The following is a 19,235-nucleotide window of genomic DNA, read 5'->3' as shown; positions in this document are numbered from 1 at the left end:
CGTAGTTCTGTTCTCGTGGGAAGAGCTTGCGGCTCAAATAAACTATCGGGTGCTCCCCTCCCTCTGCCTGTTGGGACAGCACTGCCCCCAAGCCTCTTTCTGATGCATCCGTTTGCAGTAGGAAGGGCTTTGAAAAATCTGGGTGGAACAGGACCGGGGCTTTAGTAAGCTGGTCCTTCAGTGTCCTGAAAGCCACCTCACAGTCCGCTGACCATTGTACCTTGTTCGGCTGGGTACTTTTCGTGAGGTCAGATAGAGGGGCTGCAATGTCCGCAAAACCGGGGATAAACCGGCGGTAGTACCCCGCAAGCCCCAAGAACTGGCGTACCTGCTTTTTGGTTGCGGGTGTCTTGCACTCCTGCACGGCTTTCACTTTGTCCACCAGCGGTCGTACTGTCCCTTGCCCGACCGTGTACCCCAAGTAGGTTACTTCCCGGCGTCCCAGCTGGCATTTTCGCGGGTTGGCTGTGAGGCCGGCCTCCTTCAGGGACTTCAATACGGCTTCTAAATGCTGCAGATGGGCCGTCCACGTTGGGCTATAGATCACCACGTCATCTATATATGCGGCTGCGTAGGCGTGGTGGGGCTGTAACAATCGGTCCATTAATCGTTGGAACGTGGCCGCTGCCCCATGCAGTCCGAATGGCATGGTCACGAATTGAAACAGGCCCCATGGTGTAGGGAAGGCCGTCTTCTCCTTAGAGGCTGGTGTCAGCGGGATCTGCCAATACCCTTTCGTCATGTCCAGGATGGAGAAGTATTCCGCTTGGCCGAGCCGTTCCAAGAGCTCCTCGGTTCGGGGCATCGGGTAGGCATCGAACCGCGAGATGGCATTCACTTTTCGAAAATCGATGCAAAATCGCGTCGTGCCGTCTGGCTTCGGGACTAGAACTATGGGACTCTTCCACTCACTATGAGATTCCTCCACCACTCCCATCTCTAGCATGGTCTGGAGTTCCCGCTGGACTGTTCCCCACATCTTCCTAGGGAGGGGCCTGTGTTGGTCTCGCACCTTATGGCCTGGCCGGGTAGCGATGTGGTGATGCGTGGTGCGGACGCGGCCGGGTCGAGTGGAGAAAAATGGCTCGAACCTCTGGGCCACTCGCTGTAATTCTCCCCGCTGTACTGGACTCAACTCGGGGCCCATCGTTACCTGAGCCTCCCCCTGGAGGTCCTCTACGGCTGGCCCGAGCTCTGGATCCGGGGGATATGGGGTGACCAGTAGTCCTTCGGCGGTCTTCCACTCCTTCAAGAGGTTGATGTGGTATAATCGTACCTCTCTCCTCCTCCCCGGCAGCCTCACTTCGTAGTCCACCGTCCCTATTCGCCGGACCACCTCGAACGGGCCTTGCCATCGGGCCAATAGCTTGGACTCTCGAGATGGCAGCAGGACGAGGACGTGGTCCCCCGGTTCAAAGGAGCGGAGTTTGGCCCCTCGGTTGTAATAGCGGGCTTGGACCTCCTGCGCCTGTAGGAGGTTAGCCCTGGCAAATTCCCCTACCTTCCGCAGGCGTTCCCGCAGCTGTAAGATATAGGGTACTGTCCCTTGGACACGCGATTCTTGTTCTTCCCAACTTTCTCGTAAAAGGTCGAGTATTCCCCTCGGCTGTCGCCCATATAGGAGCTCGAATGGGGAGAAACCCGTTGACGCCTGGGGGACCTCCCGAATGGCAAATAACAAGGCTGGTAGGAGCTTGTCCCAGTGTCGAGGGTCCTCAGCCACGAACTTACGCAGCATCGTCTTTAGCGTTTGGTTAAAACGCTCCACCAGGCCGTCTGTCTGGGGATGGTAAACCGTCGTCCTCAGAGGGTGGATGTTCAGTAGCCGCGATAGTTCTGCCATCAGCCGGGACGACACATTGGTCCCCTGGTCGGTCAGGATCTCCTTCGGTATCCCTACCCGAGCAAACAGTTTAAAAAGTTCTTCGGCAAGAGTGCGGGCGGTGGTATTACGTAGGGGAACCGCTTCTGGGTAACGGGTGGCATAGTCCACCACCACCATGATGTATTGACAGCCTGAGCTGGCCTTTTCTAGGGGTCCCACCAGGTCCAACCCGATCCTTTCAAAGGGGACCCCTATCACGGGCAGGGCCACCAGGGGGGCTTTCGGCACCCCCTTTCTACTGGTGAGTTGGCACTCGGGGCAGGATTCACAGAAGGCCCTCACGGCGTGGTGTATGCCCGGCCAAAAAAACCTCATCCCTATCCGTTGCAGGGTCTTTTCTCGCCCGAGGTGGCCAGCCCAAGGCAGCCGGTGCGCCAGCCGGAGTACGGCGTTCCTAAACCTGTGGGGGACCAGGAGCTGCCAGATGTCTTCCCCCGTCTGGGGTTCCCGGACCACCCTATATAGCCGATCTGCCTTCACACAGAACCGAGGGCCTTGGGGCTTACGGGGATCTTGGCTGGTCCCCTCCCCTGGGTCCTGTACCTGCTCCCAAGCTCGACTCAGGGTCTGGTCTTCCCTTTGCTCTCTCATAAAGTCGCCCTCTACTTCTAGGGTTTCGACTTCCTCCCCCCAGGCGGGGTGGTCTCCCTGGTTCGGTGGCAAGCCCGCCGCTGTTCCTGAGTTCGGCCTCTCCTCCCCCCTTAGACTCTTGCCTTGGGCGGCTTCCTCCAGGTCGTGTGGGGAGGTGCCCCGCCCTGGCACTGACTGCTGGCCCCACTCCCGCAACACCCGGCCTAGGCCTCTCCAATCGCGGCCTAATATCACGGGGTAGGCGAGCGTCGGGACCAACCCCACGCTATAGACCCCCACCTCCTGGCCATCATCTAGCCGCACCCATGCTGTCGGGTACGCCCGTACGTCCCCGTGTACGCACAGCAACCGGATGGGGCCCCCGGCTGGCTCTGGCTCAGATATTAGGTCGGCCCTAACTAGGGTCTGGCTGCACCCTGAGTCCACCAGTGCCACCGTGGGGTTCCCTTCTACTCTAAGTCTCACCACCATTTTAGCAGGGTCCGTTGGCCCCCTACCAGGCTCGGCAATCGGCGCTTGCCCAAAGGGGCAGACCCCGGGGGGCACCGCCCTTCCCTGGGCCCCCAACTGACTCGCGACCTCCCGCTCCCATCGGTCCTGTCGCTCTTGTAGGCCTGCCAACTGCCTCCGCAGTTCGGTCAGGTCCCCTTCATACCGCTGCCGCCAGGTCAGCAACCCCGGTTTCTGTCCCCGGGGTCCTCGCGGCCCGCATCTACCAATCCCCTTTGCCAGCCCCTCTGTCCAGGGGCGGGGTCGCGTGCCCACGTTCTCCACCATGTGTCGGGGGGCTCGCCCCTGTCTTGGGGTTGCCACCCCCATCCGGGGCCTAACTCGGCCCGTCTGGGCCTAGCCCTCAAAGTACACTGCCCCTCTCGTAGGGGAAATACGGCCCACTGGCCTAGTCCCAAAGTACAATGCCCCTGTGCTAGGGGAAATACGACCTCCCGGCCTAGTCCTCAGTTTGCAGGCCCGGAGGCCTAGTCCTCAGTTTGCAGGCCCGGAGGCCTAGTCCACAAGTTGCAGGCCCAGAGGCCTAGTCCACAAGTTGCAGGCCCAGAGGCCTAGTCCACAGTTTGCAGGCCCAGAGGCCTAGTCCACAGTTTGCAGGCCCAGAGGCCTAGTCCACAGTTTGCAGTTTGTTACCCTGCTCCCACGTGTCAGGGTCTCAGGCAGCAGGGGTAGGGGGGCCCGGGCCCTCCCTCTCCACCGGACCCCGACCCAGGGCCCTAGTAGTTTCGGGCGGTTCCCACCACCGGCTCGGCGGGGGCTCCTCCCCGCAACGCCCCGAGCCCTCAGGGGCTTCTCCAGCTCCCTGCCCTGGGCCGCTTCCTACCCCCTGCTCGCAGCCTGCCGCGGTCCCACCTGTCGGCGCCGGTCGATGGGCTGTAGTGGTCCTCCCCCCGGCAGCTGCAGAGTTGGTGGGGTCCGTTCCAGCACTCGGGTCGCGGGTGGTCGGTCGGCGGCTCCGGCGTTGGGGCCGAGCCCGGCAGAGGCCCGGCAGCAGCACGCTCAGCTCCCCTGGCGACTCCCTCTCTGGCCAGTGGTCGCTAGCTCCTGCTCGGGTCGCAGTCTGCCCTTTCTGAGCAGGCCAGCAGCCTTTTATACCTTGGCTCCCTTTGGAGCATGCCCAGTAGGGCTGTGTGGGTGGGGCCCTCTCCGCCCCAGGCCCCAGGTGGTTTCCCTGGGCCTGAGTGCGGGGCGGGGCCGCCCCGTCACATAGGGACTTATAGGTTTGTTCTTAAGTTGAATTTCTATGTAAGTCGGAACTGGCTCCAGATTCAGCCGCTGCTGAAACTGATCAGCGGCTGACTACAGGAAGCCCTAGGCAGAGTTGCTCTGCCCCCGGCTTCCTGGAATCAGCCGCTGATCAGTTTCAACAGCGGCTGAATCTGGACTCCTGGGACAGAACAGCTGGGGGACTTCTGGGTAGGTCCCCGCAGGACCAGCCCAGCAGCTCTACCCCAGGCGTCCCGCAACAAAAGCCTGGTCTTCTGGGGGGGAGGGGCGGCGCACTAGCTGCGCCCCCTCCCCCCCCCCCAGCAGACCAGGGAGACCCGAGCAAAGTCGCGGAGGTGCAGAGGTCCTGCCGCCTCTGCTGCTTTGCTCCTGTCTCCCTGCTGTGCTGGGGAGTCCCCCCCAGCACACCAGGGAGACCCGGAACAGCTTTTCTCGCCCCAGAGGACGCGGTGGCGGGACCGTTGCGCTCTGGGCGGTCCCGCCGCCCGCGAGCTCTGGGGCGAGAAAAGCCCCGACGTAAGTCGGATCCGCTAAGTCGGGGACTGCCTGTATCATGGACTGAGTGGCTGCCATTTACTAGATTAAATGAGAAATTACCTATTCCTCAGTTCCCATTCCCAAGTTAAAGATGCTCCGAGGGACTAGTATAACACCAAAACAATATGTTCTGCTGTTCTCCACTTGGCAGACAAGGAGATTTTCCGGCTGGGTGACTTAATCTGCCAGTTTTAAGACCAGCACAGTTGATTAATGAAAAATGCTGTCCTAAGCCCTTTCCTTTCCCAGTTGTTCCTTGAAATTAGATGCCTTTACTACTTCAGGCAATGCCACGTGCCTCGCGTTTTATTAAGAGATCCAGATGAACTAAGAGATACTTTTCTTTTGCACTGGGATCAAGAGTTTATATGCCTTTGCTCTGTATTGGATTTGCCATACTTGAAACAAATTTTTTTCTGCCCTTTCTGTTTTCTCACTGTGCCAGATATTTTGTGCAAAAATAATCCTAAATGGCTATAGCTACTTTTAGCTGGATGAAGCACATAACAGCTGAGACACATACGGAATGACTATAAAATATCAGACTGGTTCACTTGCATATAATAAAATGATAATTGTATATTTGAAGCAATCATATAAAATACATACATAATAGTCAGTCAAGGTTTAAAGTTGAACTGTCTTTCTTCCGTAGGACTGCAGTATCTGTTCATTTGATGGAGTGGTCTCCTGATGGTGAATACTTTGCAACAGCTGGAAAGGTAAGGACAAATGGCTCGCTAAGTCTCCAAGTGGGATGATGAAAAGCTTCAAGCTCAATGATTAAAAAATGCCAAAATCCTGGAATGTGTGCAAAGTTGTAGCCTTAGTTAAGCAATTTAAAAAAAAATTCCTAGTGCATAATGTTGACATCTTTTTTTGTAGAAAGCTTTTGTTTTACCAGAATGGATTTTTGCTGATTATATTGCAATTGACATGAAAATATAGATCACTCAGCTCAATTTACAGTCAAATGTTTCCCTATCTGTGTCAAAGAATGGTGGTAAAATTACTAGTCCATTCTGAATGAAAACAAACACAAACTTAAGCTGCCACCAAAAACTAAATATCTAAGGGCATGTCAACACAGCGGGGCCAGAACCGAAATAAGCTATGTAACTTAAGCTACGCAATTGACGTAGCTCAAGACAAAGCTGTCTACACAGCAGGAAGTCCAAGAAAGAGCGTTCTTCCTCCGACTTCTCTTACTCCTTGTAAAATGAGGGTTACAGGAGTTAAGAAGTCCTCCAGCTTGACATTATTTCAACATAATGTTGAAATAACTTCTTGCTGTGTAGATTCAGATTGTTATTTTGGAATAATGTCAGTTACTCCAAAGTAATGCTGCCGTGTAGACATAACCTAAATAATTAGCAGTTTCAAATGTACAGTGAAGATAGAAATCCAAATTCCATTCTTATCGTCCATTTCAGTATTTATATCTTTCTCAAACTGCTTTGGGGATTAAATTTTCATGTAGCTATTCATTTTTATTTCATCTAATGTCCTGTCACTGCAGTTATGTTCTTGAGTGTCCATTCTTATAGTTCAGCATTTGGTATAACACATCACTAAAGAAAGCGACAAATTTTAGACGAAATTTAGGAATTCGTTTTTTATTTACTTCGATGCTTCACTCTTCTCCTTAATGGTTACCTTGAGTCATCAGTGTTACACCTTGGTTCGGTGATGTGGTGGAAGCCTCAAAGGTTAAAGCCGATTACCCAGTGAAAAGTACTGGATGATGGTGTAAAACAAATGATTTTTATTAAGTGGAATGATTTTTTTTATCAAAGCTAACAATTAGCAAATGTGTGTTTTTTTTTTTTTTTAAATTAGCAATTGCCTAATGCTTTTACAGGGTAGAAAAGCTTGGGCATAATTATACTTAACTGATTACAATTATTTGATTACAATTTACTTATATTAAATCACTATTCCTAATTCGCTTAACGCAGCGCAGCATACAAATGAAAAATACAAAAAACAAAGCTAAAATAATAACAATAAGAGAGGCTACCCACAGCTAATCCTTCTAATGTTTCTTTAGGACAGCAGGCAGAGTTAGTCATTGATTTTTGCTGTTACAGGTTAACAACTCCTGGGTTTTTCTTCTAACACTTGTACCTAGACTAAAACATAACACTATCACAAAACATAAAATTACACTATCTATACAATGCAACTTGCTTATACCTTCCAAGATTACAAGATATGATTAATACAACTTAACTACTGACTAAGCTAACAATTGATAGATTTAAGTAATACTTACAAATCCAGCAATAATAACAACATGAAGACACACACAAACTCAGGACTCGCGCACCCTTATCTTTGACTCGAAGGGTGGGGAAGGCAGCTTCAGGGTGATCAATCCTTCAGCTGGGCAAAAAAAAATGTGCCCTCAATACACGGAACCTCCGTCGAACAAAGGGATTGAGGGTCTTTTATAACATAACCTGATATCCGGTACCTTATTAGGGTCAGTTCCTTGGCCGGGCCTGATAGGCTGGTAATGAGGTAACATGAAATACTGCCCTATAGGATTTTTCATGATGCCTGCCTGATGGCCCCGTGGACAGTGCTGGGTGTGGGCATGGTCAGTGTGCATGGCAGTTGCGTCTTATCTCCCTATGCCTACCTCCCTGCCTTCAAGGACTGGTCAAGAGAATCTTATTTATCTCTTGCAGCTGTGTTCTATTTTTTCATGCTCACCTCCCTGTTCTATGATGCCTACAAAGCTAAATCCCGTTTTACAGAAAGCTGCATTGTGCTTCCCATGCTTCTCTGAGTATCTCACAGTCTGGGTTTTCTGTGAGGGGCCTTGTGTGGCAGGATGGGCGATATGCGAAGGCCATGGACAGAAAAAGCCTGCTTTACAACAATCAGTATGGTGGTTATGTTACTGTTATAGACTTGTGTGTATGATATCACTAGAAAGTATCCACACTAGTATAAAAGGCCTCAGAGAGATAGTCACATTAAAATTTAAAAATGAGTAGTTGGCACCTAAGGGACTAACAAAAATATATAGAATCACGAGCTTTCATGGGTAAAACCCACTTGATTAGATGAATTGGAGTGGAAATAATAGCAAACCATATATAAATAGAAGCTTCAGGAGGTAGCTGAGTTAGTCTGTACAGAAAAAACAACAACAAATGGTCTGGTAGCACTTTAGACTAACAAAACATGTAGATGGTATCATGAGCTTTTTAAACAGCAGAAGTACCTGTAAGTTGTAGGACCCTTGTTAATGAGACTAATTAAGTGGACTGTATGTGTCCCATTCATAGCTTTTGATGTGGAAATGCACATGTTAGAGGCAAGAGAGATTGGCTTTGTAATGCTCCAACCAGTTAATGTCTTTAATCAAGCCTAGGGTAACAGTGTCAGATTTGAAGATGATGTCCACTGTAGCATGTTTGTTTGTGATTAGAAAGTGATCAAAGCTAGGCTTTGAAAGTCTTATTCTTTGCATGTCTCCATCTGTTGTGCATATAGATTTACGCATATAAGATTCCCTGACTACATAATCACAGCAGATGGTACCAGAAGCACATACTCTGTGTCAGAAGAGGATTCTATTTAGGTTGTGATATATTGCTCTATCAGATTTATAGTCTTAATCATAACTTTTAACATTGGTGCCTGCCAAGCATTTTTGTTTGTCCTGCTTGCACAATGAATGGTCAAGCATATTTTTATCCTTTTTTTGGAATTTTATCTTTTAGCTGGGCAGTGAGAGATCTGTATTTTTTTTTATATAAAATCTTGATTTCTTTTCGTGATGGGCTGGACAAAGCTGACCCTCCCACTGGAGGCCTTTCAGCACCCTGGCCAGCAGCAGCAGGAGCAGTGGAGAAGTCCTCCAAGCTGGGTAGAGGAGCAGCCCTTGTGGCAACCAATCAGGGTGCAGCAGCCTGATATAAAAGGAGCTGCTAGGCCAGGGCTAGGCAGTTTCTTCCTGGAGCTCAACCCTAGCAAGCCTCAGGGCTGACTGGGGAAACCTCAGAACTTTGGACAGCTCTGAGTCAGAGCTGCGCAGCGTAACTGGACAGAGCCTGGTCCTACGGCTGGAAGCTTGCCAAGAAGCCAGGGCAACCCAGCCAAACACAGAAAAGGGATTCAATCCCAAGACCCTAGAGAGGGGTTGAATGGAGCAGCATCCTGGGGAAGTGGCCCAGGGACATGAGAGTGACTGTGGACATAGAAACTTAAGCAGGTAACTGCTATTTAGGGTCCACTCCACAAAAGGCCTCAGAGGGTCCACTCCACCCTCTTTGCAAAACACACCTGAAACAAGAGGGTAAATGAGGCCGGATCTACGTCCACTGCTTGGACATTGACTCACCCCAGATGGGCAAGTAAAAGACTGTGAGACTTCCCTCAGCCACCTGGGGGCACTCAACTGAAGGGCAGAACCCGTTACACTTTTCATTTTCTACTCCCTACATCAGTTGGTCCTGCAACTGAGAGAGTTATTCTCTTACCATAGTGTACTTGTGTCCACCACGTCTTTACCTTATTAGACACTATGCAAACTTATTTGTTTCCCCAAATCATGCACAAGTACTCTTTCTTCTGGCTTCCACGCTTTTTCTTTTATTCTGTGTAATCATCTCTACTTCTCTCTTTGGGTTTCTTCCATTGCCATTTTCAAGCCTGTTCATATTATTCTTGTATTTGTGTGTTGTCTTCTGTTTGAGCTTTTCAGCTGCTTTCATTATCTTCCAAATCCCTTTATAAAATTAATATCTAATAGAAATTATTTTTTCTTTGTTCTCTCTCCCCCTTATTTTTAATTGTTTGCCACATCTTCTTTTGTCTGTTTTAGGGAGTATTTCTTACTAAGAAATAAGCTTTGAATTTGTTGCTATGTATTGGGTGCCAGATGTTTAGCTAGTTGTAAACTGGTGAATTATGCAAGTTAGATCTCTTTACTTCTTCCAGACATTACAGCAGCTTCCTTTACTTTTTAAAATGGTTGATCACAAATAAACTGTCAGCCACATTTTACCCATGTCATTTTGATATTTGCAGTCCACCATATAGATGTACTTTATTATATAATTTAAAAACATAAAATTATTATAGTAAATTATTTAAGTCTCTCTTGGTATTAGTCAGAATTTCAATTTAATTAACTGTGTCACTAGACATACATCACCGATCTAACTTGATCCATATTTTTGGGATTCCTTGTGGTGACATTTTTATTTGTAGTGTGTTCATCCTGTGTGTGTTTTTGTTTCTTTGCCCAGGATGATTGTCTCTTAAAGGTATGGTATCCTATGACTGGGTGGAAGTCATCTCTTCTACCACAAGAGAGTGAAGAGAAGAAAAAAAGTGCATCTCCTGTTTACTTTTCCTTTGTGTATTTGGCACATCCTCGAGCGGTGACAGGATTTTCATGGCGTAACACTAGCAAGTACATGCCCAGGTTAGAAAGTTCCTAGAAGAAAACTTGACCAAAATTTTCAAGTGTGGATGTTTAAAGTTAGGTTCCTAAATAGGTACATGAATAAAAATAGCTACATTTTTCGGCAGTGATAAGTATCAGCATTTCTCATTCTCTTCTTGGCCACGTTTCTAATAGACCATGTCTATTATTGTACCCAGGAATAAATTAAGGCACCTTAATTGTAGATGCCCAAATTTAATAATTTTGTCCATTGTCTTTGTGATAGTTTAAATATACTGTACTGATGTATTCAAAAGTAATGCTTAAGGATGTACACATATAATTCCAGCTTCAGAGAGTTATAATTGTTATTTAATCCACTCATCTAGTATTTTCCCTACGTCTTTTGGAATTAACATACATTTTCATTGAATTATAGGGCCCCAATTCTGCAAATACTTACGTACATCTCACCTGTAATTTATCACACCTGAATTCAAACTAACGTGCTCTCTCTGCCCTTCAAACATGTGCATAGCCCCATTGACTTCATTGGGACTACTTATATGCTTCAAGATAAGCATGTATGTAAGTATTGGCAGGACTAGCAATTTCTTACTAAGATTTTAAAAGTATCAACTTTTCGGTACATTAAAATAGTAGCAAATCATGATTATAGGTTTCCAAATGTTTAGACAACCACTGTCAGTCACATAATTGCATATGAATGTAAGAAGATCTAATACAGGGAGCTGAAAAGTTTTTGAGGCCAGCTCCCTAGCTACAGTGAGTGAGCGAGTGAGTCAGAGAGATTGATTGTGAAGAAGGTATCCAGAAGTCAAGTGGTGATATAGCCCTTCTAAAATTATAAGAAACTATATGTATAGATTTAAAATACAGATCTTAAATTATATTTCAAAATATTTTGGAATGAATTTTTTTGCTTACTTCTGGGACCTAAGTTCAGTACCCTAAATATTAAGTTGACATTATAGTCATGAGAGCTGGGGAATATTAGCTCCTTGGCTTGTTTAGAGTAGTCACCATTGAAATTTATATATATATATATATATATATATGTATGTGTGTGTGTGTATGTGTGTGTATATATATATATATATATATATATATATATATATATAAAAAACATATATAGTGCTGAGTTAGTGATGTCATCACCTGTTACAGAGGGAGCACAGTGTGATGGATTGGGCTCAGTGGTATGATCAGCACACGGGTGACCCTTGAGACTGTCACCTGATGTGCTGATCATACCACTAAGCTCATCAACCTGCACTCTGGGGTGCTCCATCACTATGTCCTGCTGGGACAGAAACTCTGGTCTACGCCAGAAAAGGCACAGAGTTGGGGTAACGGTCCCCTAGCAGAGTAACACAGACACTGATAACTCTGGGATAGCTCAGCTACAGGAACCTGACAGCATCCCCCCCCCAAAAAAACGGTTTTACACAGAGAAAGCTCAAAGCTCACTTTCTTTATCATTGAGAGAGGTGCACAGTTGTTGCTTCCCCCTCACCCCAATACCCGCCCATAACAGTCATTTACACGGTTTGACAATAAACAGAAGTAATTTTATTGAGTATAAAAAGTAGGATTTAAGTGATTGCAAGTGAAAACAGACAGACAAAGCAAGTTACTATTCTAAAATAAACAAAACAAACCAGTTAAGCCCAGTGTTCCTTCTAACATTTTAGGCAGGTTGAATTTTCTTTTGTGTGGGTTGAAATTTCTTATATGCACCACCAAGATTGAGATTGTATGTGGATGTGCAGTGTGTCCCAGTACAAACAAAAAACCTAGGGACAAATACATATTTTAAACAGTCCATAGGTATGGAAGACAATATATTAAAACAAGAGATAATTAACAAGGAGCAATGCTTAAAATGTTTAATATGAAATCAAATGAAGAAAATTAACACTACCTTTGGAGTACATGTATTATCGTCTTATCTAACAGCTCAAGCTAATAAACACACCAAAAGGGGCCATGCTGCAAATAACTATATAAATACATCAAAGACATGGCCATTAAGTAAAAGTCTAAAAAATATGCACAGCTGTAAGATGCTAAACAAATCTGAGTAAACTAGAAATAGTCATGCTCTCCTTGATAATATTCATACAATATTTACTGACACTAGAAAGGAGAGTGAAAGGCATTCACTCAGGCTTATACACTTTCTCTGGTTAATGTTTAAGATCCATGCTATGCAAATGAAACAGATCTTTAAAACAGATACAAATCCTGATTTGAAACTTCACCTTGTGTGCGTTGCTAACTCAGAAGCCCCCAGAGCATTTGTCCAACTCCAATTGAAAGCCCAAACAAATTAAACAAGATCCATGGTAAAGTTATTCCAGTTTTAACAATTTACTGTGTACTAACTGGTGACACAGGATTTTTAAAAAATCATCAGAGTTTGCAGATATCTACAACACTAAAAAAAAATTGTTAAAAGAATCCTTTCCTTTCTAACTATAAGCCATTAACACCTATGTAAACTTTGTTTGAAATGTAATCATGCAAATGTCATGAGCTAGACCTTTTGTTCCAATATTCAAAAGCAGCGTAAAAGCTTTTATCCAACCTTAAATTTTGGAGCCACCCCATATAGCGCGTCCCAGCCCAGGAGAGAATCCTATGTCTGCATCCCAGTTAGGGCTACTGTGCTGAAACAGATAGGGTTTGACTCTTGCTCCCTGCATCCCAGATGGAAACAAGTAAAGACACCCCAAACAAACTCTCCTCTGTCCCCATCTCACTGCACAGATGCCAGCTCCATTCCCCATTTTCCCCATTTTCCCCACCTACCCCATGCAGTCGGCTGACTCTTTCCCAGACCAGGAAGCTAGAGGATTGTGCTGGGTTTCCTCATGAGAAGCTGCAGGCAAACCCCGCTGCTGTAATCAAATCATTGTAATCATACCTCTCCCTTCCCGTACTTATTATACACTCCAAACTCCCCTCACCTCTGGCCCCTCCCATTTCAGCTATGTACTTACTCCCTCTCTCCTCTCCCTCCCTCCCTCCCTCCCAGCATGCTCGTTTGTTGTCTGGAGCAGGGAGCTTCTGCTGCTGAGGGTGCCTCTCCCCAGCCAAGAAGCTCTCTGTGGCTGTGTCCAGACTCAGGGGTTTTTTCGGGAAAAATAGCCTTTTTCCGAAAAAACTTCACCTGCGTCTAGACTGCAGCCGCGTTCTTTCGAAATTAAATCGAAAGAACGTGGCTTTTCTTTCAACGGCGGTAAACCTCATTTCACGAGGAAGAACGCCTTCTTTCGAAAGTGCTTCTTTCGAAAGAAGGCGTTCTTGAATGTAAATAGGGCTTCTTCGAAAGAGAGCATCCAGACTCACTGGATGGTTTCTTTCGAAAAAGCGGCTTGCTCTTTCGAAAGTTCCGCGTGCAGTCTAGACGCTCTCTTTCGAAAGAGGCTCTTTCGAAAGTATCTTTCGAAAGAGGCTCTTTCGAAAGAGGCTTGCAGTCTAGACATAGCCTGTGAGGCAGCCTTAAGCCTCTGGGGTGGGAGGGTGGGAAGCTTATTTAGCAGCTGCAAGGCCATCCTGCTGCACAGCTAATAGGGAACATGGGTTAAGCCTAATGCATTAAGAGATTGTTACAGATCATATTTCTTACCCTAGTCCTTATTTCAGGTAAAATCCTTGAAGCTGATCTTTTTTACTAGTCTGGATCTAACAACTTTTTGTGTATCTTAGTGTGGGCAGGCAATTTTCAAAAGCCTGCAGAAGGCTATCATTGATTGCTTCCCATCCCTTAAGTAGAATTTCTTTTGTTTCATTGTCCCCATCCCAATGGAAAAAATACCAAATTCAAGATGAATTCCTGCACCAAATGGCATGATTATGTGTTTTTGTAGGACCAACCACAGTTTGGGCTTAGAGGAAAAAATAAATCCATTTCAAGATCATTGTTTTGAGCACCAGGCTATTAAATCCCTTAAGTACCACTAATGGCTCTCACTAGAATACCTCTATTAATAAAACACATTTCTGTTTAATATTTCTAACTTTACATAAAAATGATATAGGCTCACAAATAGAATATACACAATCAGGGGATCACAGTCTCTTGAATGATAGGTTACTTGCCCTGTTTTGCATAAAGTATATTTGAATTATGCATATTTATATTTATAAGAGATTTCCTTAAAATATGGAGGCATAGCATCACACACAGTATTTTAAAGAGTGAAGTGGTGCAACCCTTATTACATGGGTGAAGCAAGAAATCTTACTGACATCAGTTTGCCTACCCTTGAAAGTACAGTAAAATCTGATCTAAAAGGTGATCTGATCTACATTAAGTGTAGGAAGTACAAGTATAAACTTTTCCTTCAGGAAATGTTATTACAGCATTAGTAGGAAAATCCGTGAGATGAATAGTTAAACTCACTTTAAATCTATCCTATCTGTTTTATAAAGAACAGAGAGGTAGCCGAGTTAGTCTGATCTTGGTAAAACAAAATAAGCAGTCATGTAGCACTTTAAAGACTAATAAGATAGTTTATTAGTACTTTATTATTTCTTTAGTAACATAATATATATTAGGGATGTTAAGGGGGGGATTTAACTAATAGAGTAGTTGATTAATCAAGTAGTTGATAAAAATTCAATCAGTAGGCAGCCCAGCTTGCACCAGGTGCAGGACCAAACCCCGTTGTGGCTCTGCAATTTAAAAGACAGTAGGAGCCAGGAAGCCTGCCCCCTTGTACCTACTACATTTCAAATTGCAGAGCCTCAGCGAAGTTTGGTCCCAGTGCAAACCAGGACTGAGCTGGGCTGCCTGCCCACCAGGCTCCTACTACACTTTAAATGCAGCAACTACTATCAGCTGCATTTCTGTTGGTAATATACAATTTACCATTTAGCTAGCATATTTTAAATGTTACCACCCTTGTAAACATACTTTAGCTCCAAACACCTTCCATGAAGCATATGATAACTGCTTAACACTAGTATGTTTTTGTATTTTCAGTTTTGTAATTGTACTTCAATACACATGAGGTAATTCTGATATGTTTATTTTCAGGGGATCTGTCTGTAATGTGCTACTTACTTCATGCCATGATGGTATCTGTCGGCTATGGTCAGAGACTTTATTACCAGATGATAGTCTTCTGGGTGAGCAGATCTGTGAGACTAGCTCTTCCAGCATTAGCAGCAGCCTGTTGCATTCTGGACGGCAAAAAGACAGAATACAGCATGCTCTAGAGGTACTGTTAAATATTTATGTTAATTATTTTTTATTTCCGTATTTAACATTTTGGGTATGTAAAATTAAGGGATTTGGAAAACTGAAATTAAATGCTATCCAGCTTGTAAAAGTACACAGTAGATTAGAGTGTAGCAATCTGAATTCTTTCTCCTACTCCATTCACAATAAATCACCCAAAGAGAAAGAGTGACAACTTACCGAATTGAGAATAAAACTTTTAAGACTCATATGAAAAATAGAATGAATTTGCTTCCTCTTCAGCTGAGTATAGAGTTGTTAGCACAGATGATATTAAATAGTGTACACTAAATGGTTTCATTCTGGCTGGAGAATGAGACTCCATACCAATAAAAACATCCTTGGAAATCAAGAATTGACATATTATCTTGAACCCATGTAAGGAAAATATTCTTATCCTTATTAAGATTAGATAATTAGAGACTCATTGTTTTAAAAAAAAATCTGCTCATTGAGTTTTCATTGCCACGCCTACTAAGAAGATGTTTTAGTATAGGGGAGGCTTTTCAGTATCCAGGTAAAATGTGTGCTACCAGTATAACCCTTTTTCTTTTGGTCTGTAAAGATGTGTCTGCACAGCAGTGTGATAATAATGTAGTGCGCATCTTGTCAGGGCTGATCCCCACTCTGACATTCCGAATACAGAAGGTATCCCCACAAAAGTCCTTTAAAAAATATACCTTGTCTACTTTACTTACAAAAACTCTCCAGAGTCACAGATGTACCGACTTTTGGAGGTTAGCTGCCACCATCAAGTGATTCTCCCCCCCCCCCAAAAAACGGGACAAACGCTTGAATTCTCCCCCGGGGAACCCCAAGCTCCTTTACTATGAGAGAGCTTGAAAAACAGGAAAAGAGAAAAGCAAACTGCAGTCTCTGGTAGCTGACCTCCAGTCTGAGGCATGCAGACAGACACAGATAGACCTGTTGTTACCTTCCAGGATATAAGAATCAAATCATCACCTTAAAAAGTGATTTTTATTACAAAACAAAAGATCTTGAGAAAGCATACTTGATTGCTAGGTGTTACAGAGCAACTAAGGAAAACAAATTAAAAGACAGAAAATGTCTGGGAACAATTCTAAGATGGTGAATGGAGGAAGGGAAGCATAAATTCACACAGACAAGTCCAAACCAAACCACAAAATAAAGAAAATACTCTTGATTGTGACTAGATTCACTCTTTTCCCTTTATTTACTCACAATCCCTTTTTGGTTCACTCCACTTCCATGCCCTGAATTCCTTGGAGGCATGGTAGTCCTGTCTGGATTTAAATCCATTCTGTGCCTCTCAACTCCTGGTTTAAATCTCTCACACAAAGAAAGCAGGCAAGGTCCCTTATACAATTCAAATTTCAGCACTTTATTCTTATTGGTTCTTCTGGCTTCCTGCCAACATCCTTGCTAGCTACCTGAATTTTACCCCTTAGTAACCGGGTGCTAGCCAGCACTCCTCCTATCCATCATAGCATCTACACAGCAAGCCCATTATTTCAAAATAAATTTGAAATAACAGGCTTCTTACTCCGACTCCTGTAAACCTCGTAGTATGAGGAATAAGAGAAGTTGGGGGAAGAGTGTACTATTTTGAAATAACTGCTGTGTAGACAACTCCAAAAGTTGAAATAACCTATTTCGACTTAAGCTACACAATTAGCAAAGCTCAGGTTGCCTAGCTTATTTCGAGTTTAGCCCTGCTGAGTAGGCATTCCGTCAGTGATCTGAAAAAAGTGCATAGTTTTACAATATCAGAAAACCTACATGCAGGGTCATCACATCTTAGGTACTAGGACGCAATAAAAGCATCAGGATTTGCATAGATATATACTCATGAATCAACTTCACAATGCATAGTTTTATGTTTAAATGTGATTTTTTTTCTCTTAACTATTTCAGACACTTCACCACTTGAAAAATATGAGAAAAGGACAAAGAAGATCTTCCATTCTTATTACCCACACAGAATTATTGCCTGATCAACAGGGTTCTCATGAAGTTCAGCGTCATATTTCACATCATGCTAATGCACTCTGTCACTTTCATATAGCAGCAAGCATTAATCCTACCACAGGTGAAATGCAACTTTTTTTTTAAATGCCCAATAATAATTTATCCAAAATGAAAATATTAGGAGGTGGTATTTGCGTAGTGCTTATGGTTTGCTCTTCTTTCTTGAATACTGCCCATAGCAAACATACTATTTCACTAGTCTTTAATGATCAGAGTCTTGCAGGACACACAGCACTTGAATTTCAAATGTAAAAACCTAAATAAACACTCTTTCCCGTACTTTTTTAAGAGTAATTTTTTTGGTCATCTTTATACATAATAAAGAAGAAAAGAAAAAACTAAACAAGCCCAATACCCCACAAACCCAAGTGGCAGTCCAAGCATGTCCATACTGACACTGGAGTGTGATTTCCAGCTTAGGCAGATGTATGTGTGCTAGCTCTGATCAAAATCACATGCTAAAAATAGTGTAGTCGCAGCCACATGGGCAGCAGGGATAGGCTTGTCACACTGCATGCAATCCTGTCTGCATCCCTAGGTACATAGTAGAGGGTCGGGGGGAAGATAAGACCGGTGCAGTGCTATGTCTAGCACCTTTGTTCAATCAGAGATGGTGCAGGTATGTCTCCTCAAGCAGGGAATTTCACTTCCATCTCCAGTGCACATGTACCTTCATGTACGATGATAGGTGCTTTGCGGGGAATATGTCCATATACAAGCACAGCTTAGCATTGTTACCCATGAAACATATGCATCCTTAGTGGTGTGGACTTGAATGAAAGAGTTCTGTATAAGTTTTTAGCGAGTCACCACTCCCTCCGTTCATCTGGTGACACATCTTAGCCTAGTATAAAATGTGTTAAATGGGAGTCTCTTTAGCTGCACAAAATGTCAGTCCCCCATGAAATTCCCAAAACAAGTTTTTTTTCAAAATTAAGGTTAACTACTAACAATGTAGTTACTTATCATATTTACAAAACCTCAGCACTTAAAACAAGGATCTATGTAGCTAAGGCCATAAATTACACACTGTCCACATACTAAACAAATATATTTTTCTTGTCAAATATTAAGAAATTCATCTCAACACAGCTACCTTAACTCTGACCCAAAATACATTATATTCCTATACCAATGTTCTCAAACTTTAAACACTAAACACAATTCTTTTGAAAAAGTAATTTTATAAGTTTACTGGGGGCTCGCTATGCTCACCAACCCCCCTCTTGGCTGGGGAGGGCCCGGGGCCGAGGTCGTCCCAGCCCCAGCTCTTCCCCACCCTGTGGCCACCGGAACCCTGACTCTTTCTCACCCCTCGTCCCCGCTTCCCCCCAGCCCACTCCATCTCTTTTTCCCCACCATCCCTGGCCCGCCCCGGCTTTTTCTTGCCTCTGCCTGTCCTACTCCCCACCAACCTGGGCCGGACCATGGTTCATCTGCCCTTGTGTTCTCCCTGATAGCCAGAGGGGCTGGGCCAAGGCCGCGCCAGCCCTGGCTCTCCCTCTGACCTATGGGGTGGGGGGGCAGGGGCACAGCTCCTGTCCACTGGAGCACCGGAGGGGCAGAGGCTTTGCAGCTCCTACCCCGAAGGCCCCCTTCTCCCCAGAGCACTGGGGAGGTAAGAAAGGAGAGGCTGCGTGGTGGCTCGTGGCTTCCACCCGCCCTCAGCCAGAGCACAGGGGAGGGAGGCAGGAGCAATGTGCTGCTCCAGCCTCATGCTTACTTGGAGGGCCACAGTGGGGTGCACTCATACACCCACTGCATATGGGCCTGGAGGGGCTGCAGCTGGTAGGACT

General features: G+C 45.1%; 1 protein-coding gene across 4 annotated transcripts in view; it reads left to right on the top strand.

Moving 5' to 3' along the window:
- Window positions 1–19,235, top strand: part of DMXL2 (Dmx like 2) — a 151,631-nt gene that overhangs the window by 31,909 nt on the left and 100,487 nt on the right. For all 4 annotated transcript variants that reach the window (XM_089782037.1, XM_075897232.2, XM_089782035.1 and 1 more), the window contains exons 6-9: window positions 5,406–5,472; window positions 10,018–10,196; window positions 15,226–15,409; window positions 17,326–17,500. In XM_089782037.1, the coding sequence (XP_089638163.1) occupies window positions 5,406–5,472; window positions 10,018–10,196; window positions 15,226–15,409; window positions 17,326–17,500 (605 nt within the window). The remainder of the gene's footprint in view (window positions 1–5,405; window positions 5,473–10,017; window positions 10,197–15,225; window positions 15,410–17,325; window positions 17,501–19,235) is intronic.

Source organism: Pelodiscus sinensis, chromosome 14 (assembly GCF_052426305.1).
Source record: "Pelodiscus sinensis isolate ZL-2025 chromosome 14, ASM5242630v1, whole genome shotgun sequence".
Taxonomy (NCBI): domain Eukaryota; kingdom Metazoa; phylum Chordata; order Testudines; family Trionychidae; genus Pelodiscus; species Pelodiscus sinensis.
The sequence above is the reverse complement of the archived record's forward strand: the minus strand, read 5'-3'. Positions and strand labels throughout refer to the sequence as shown.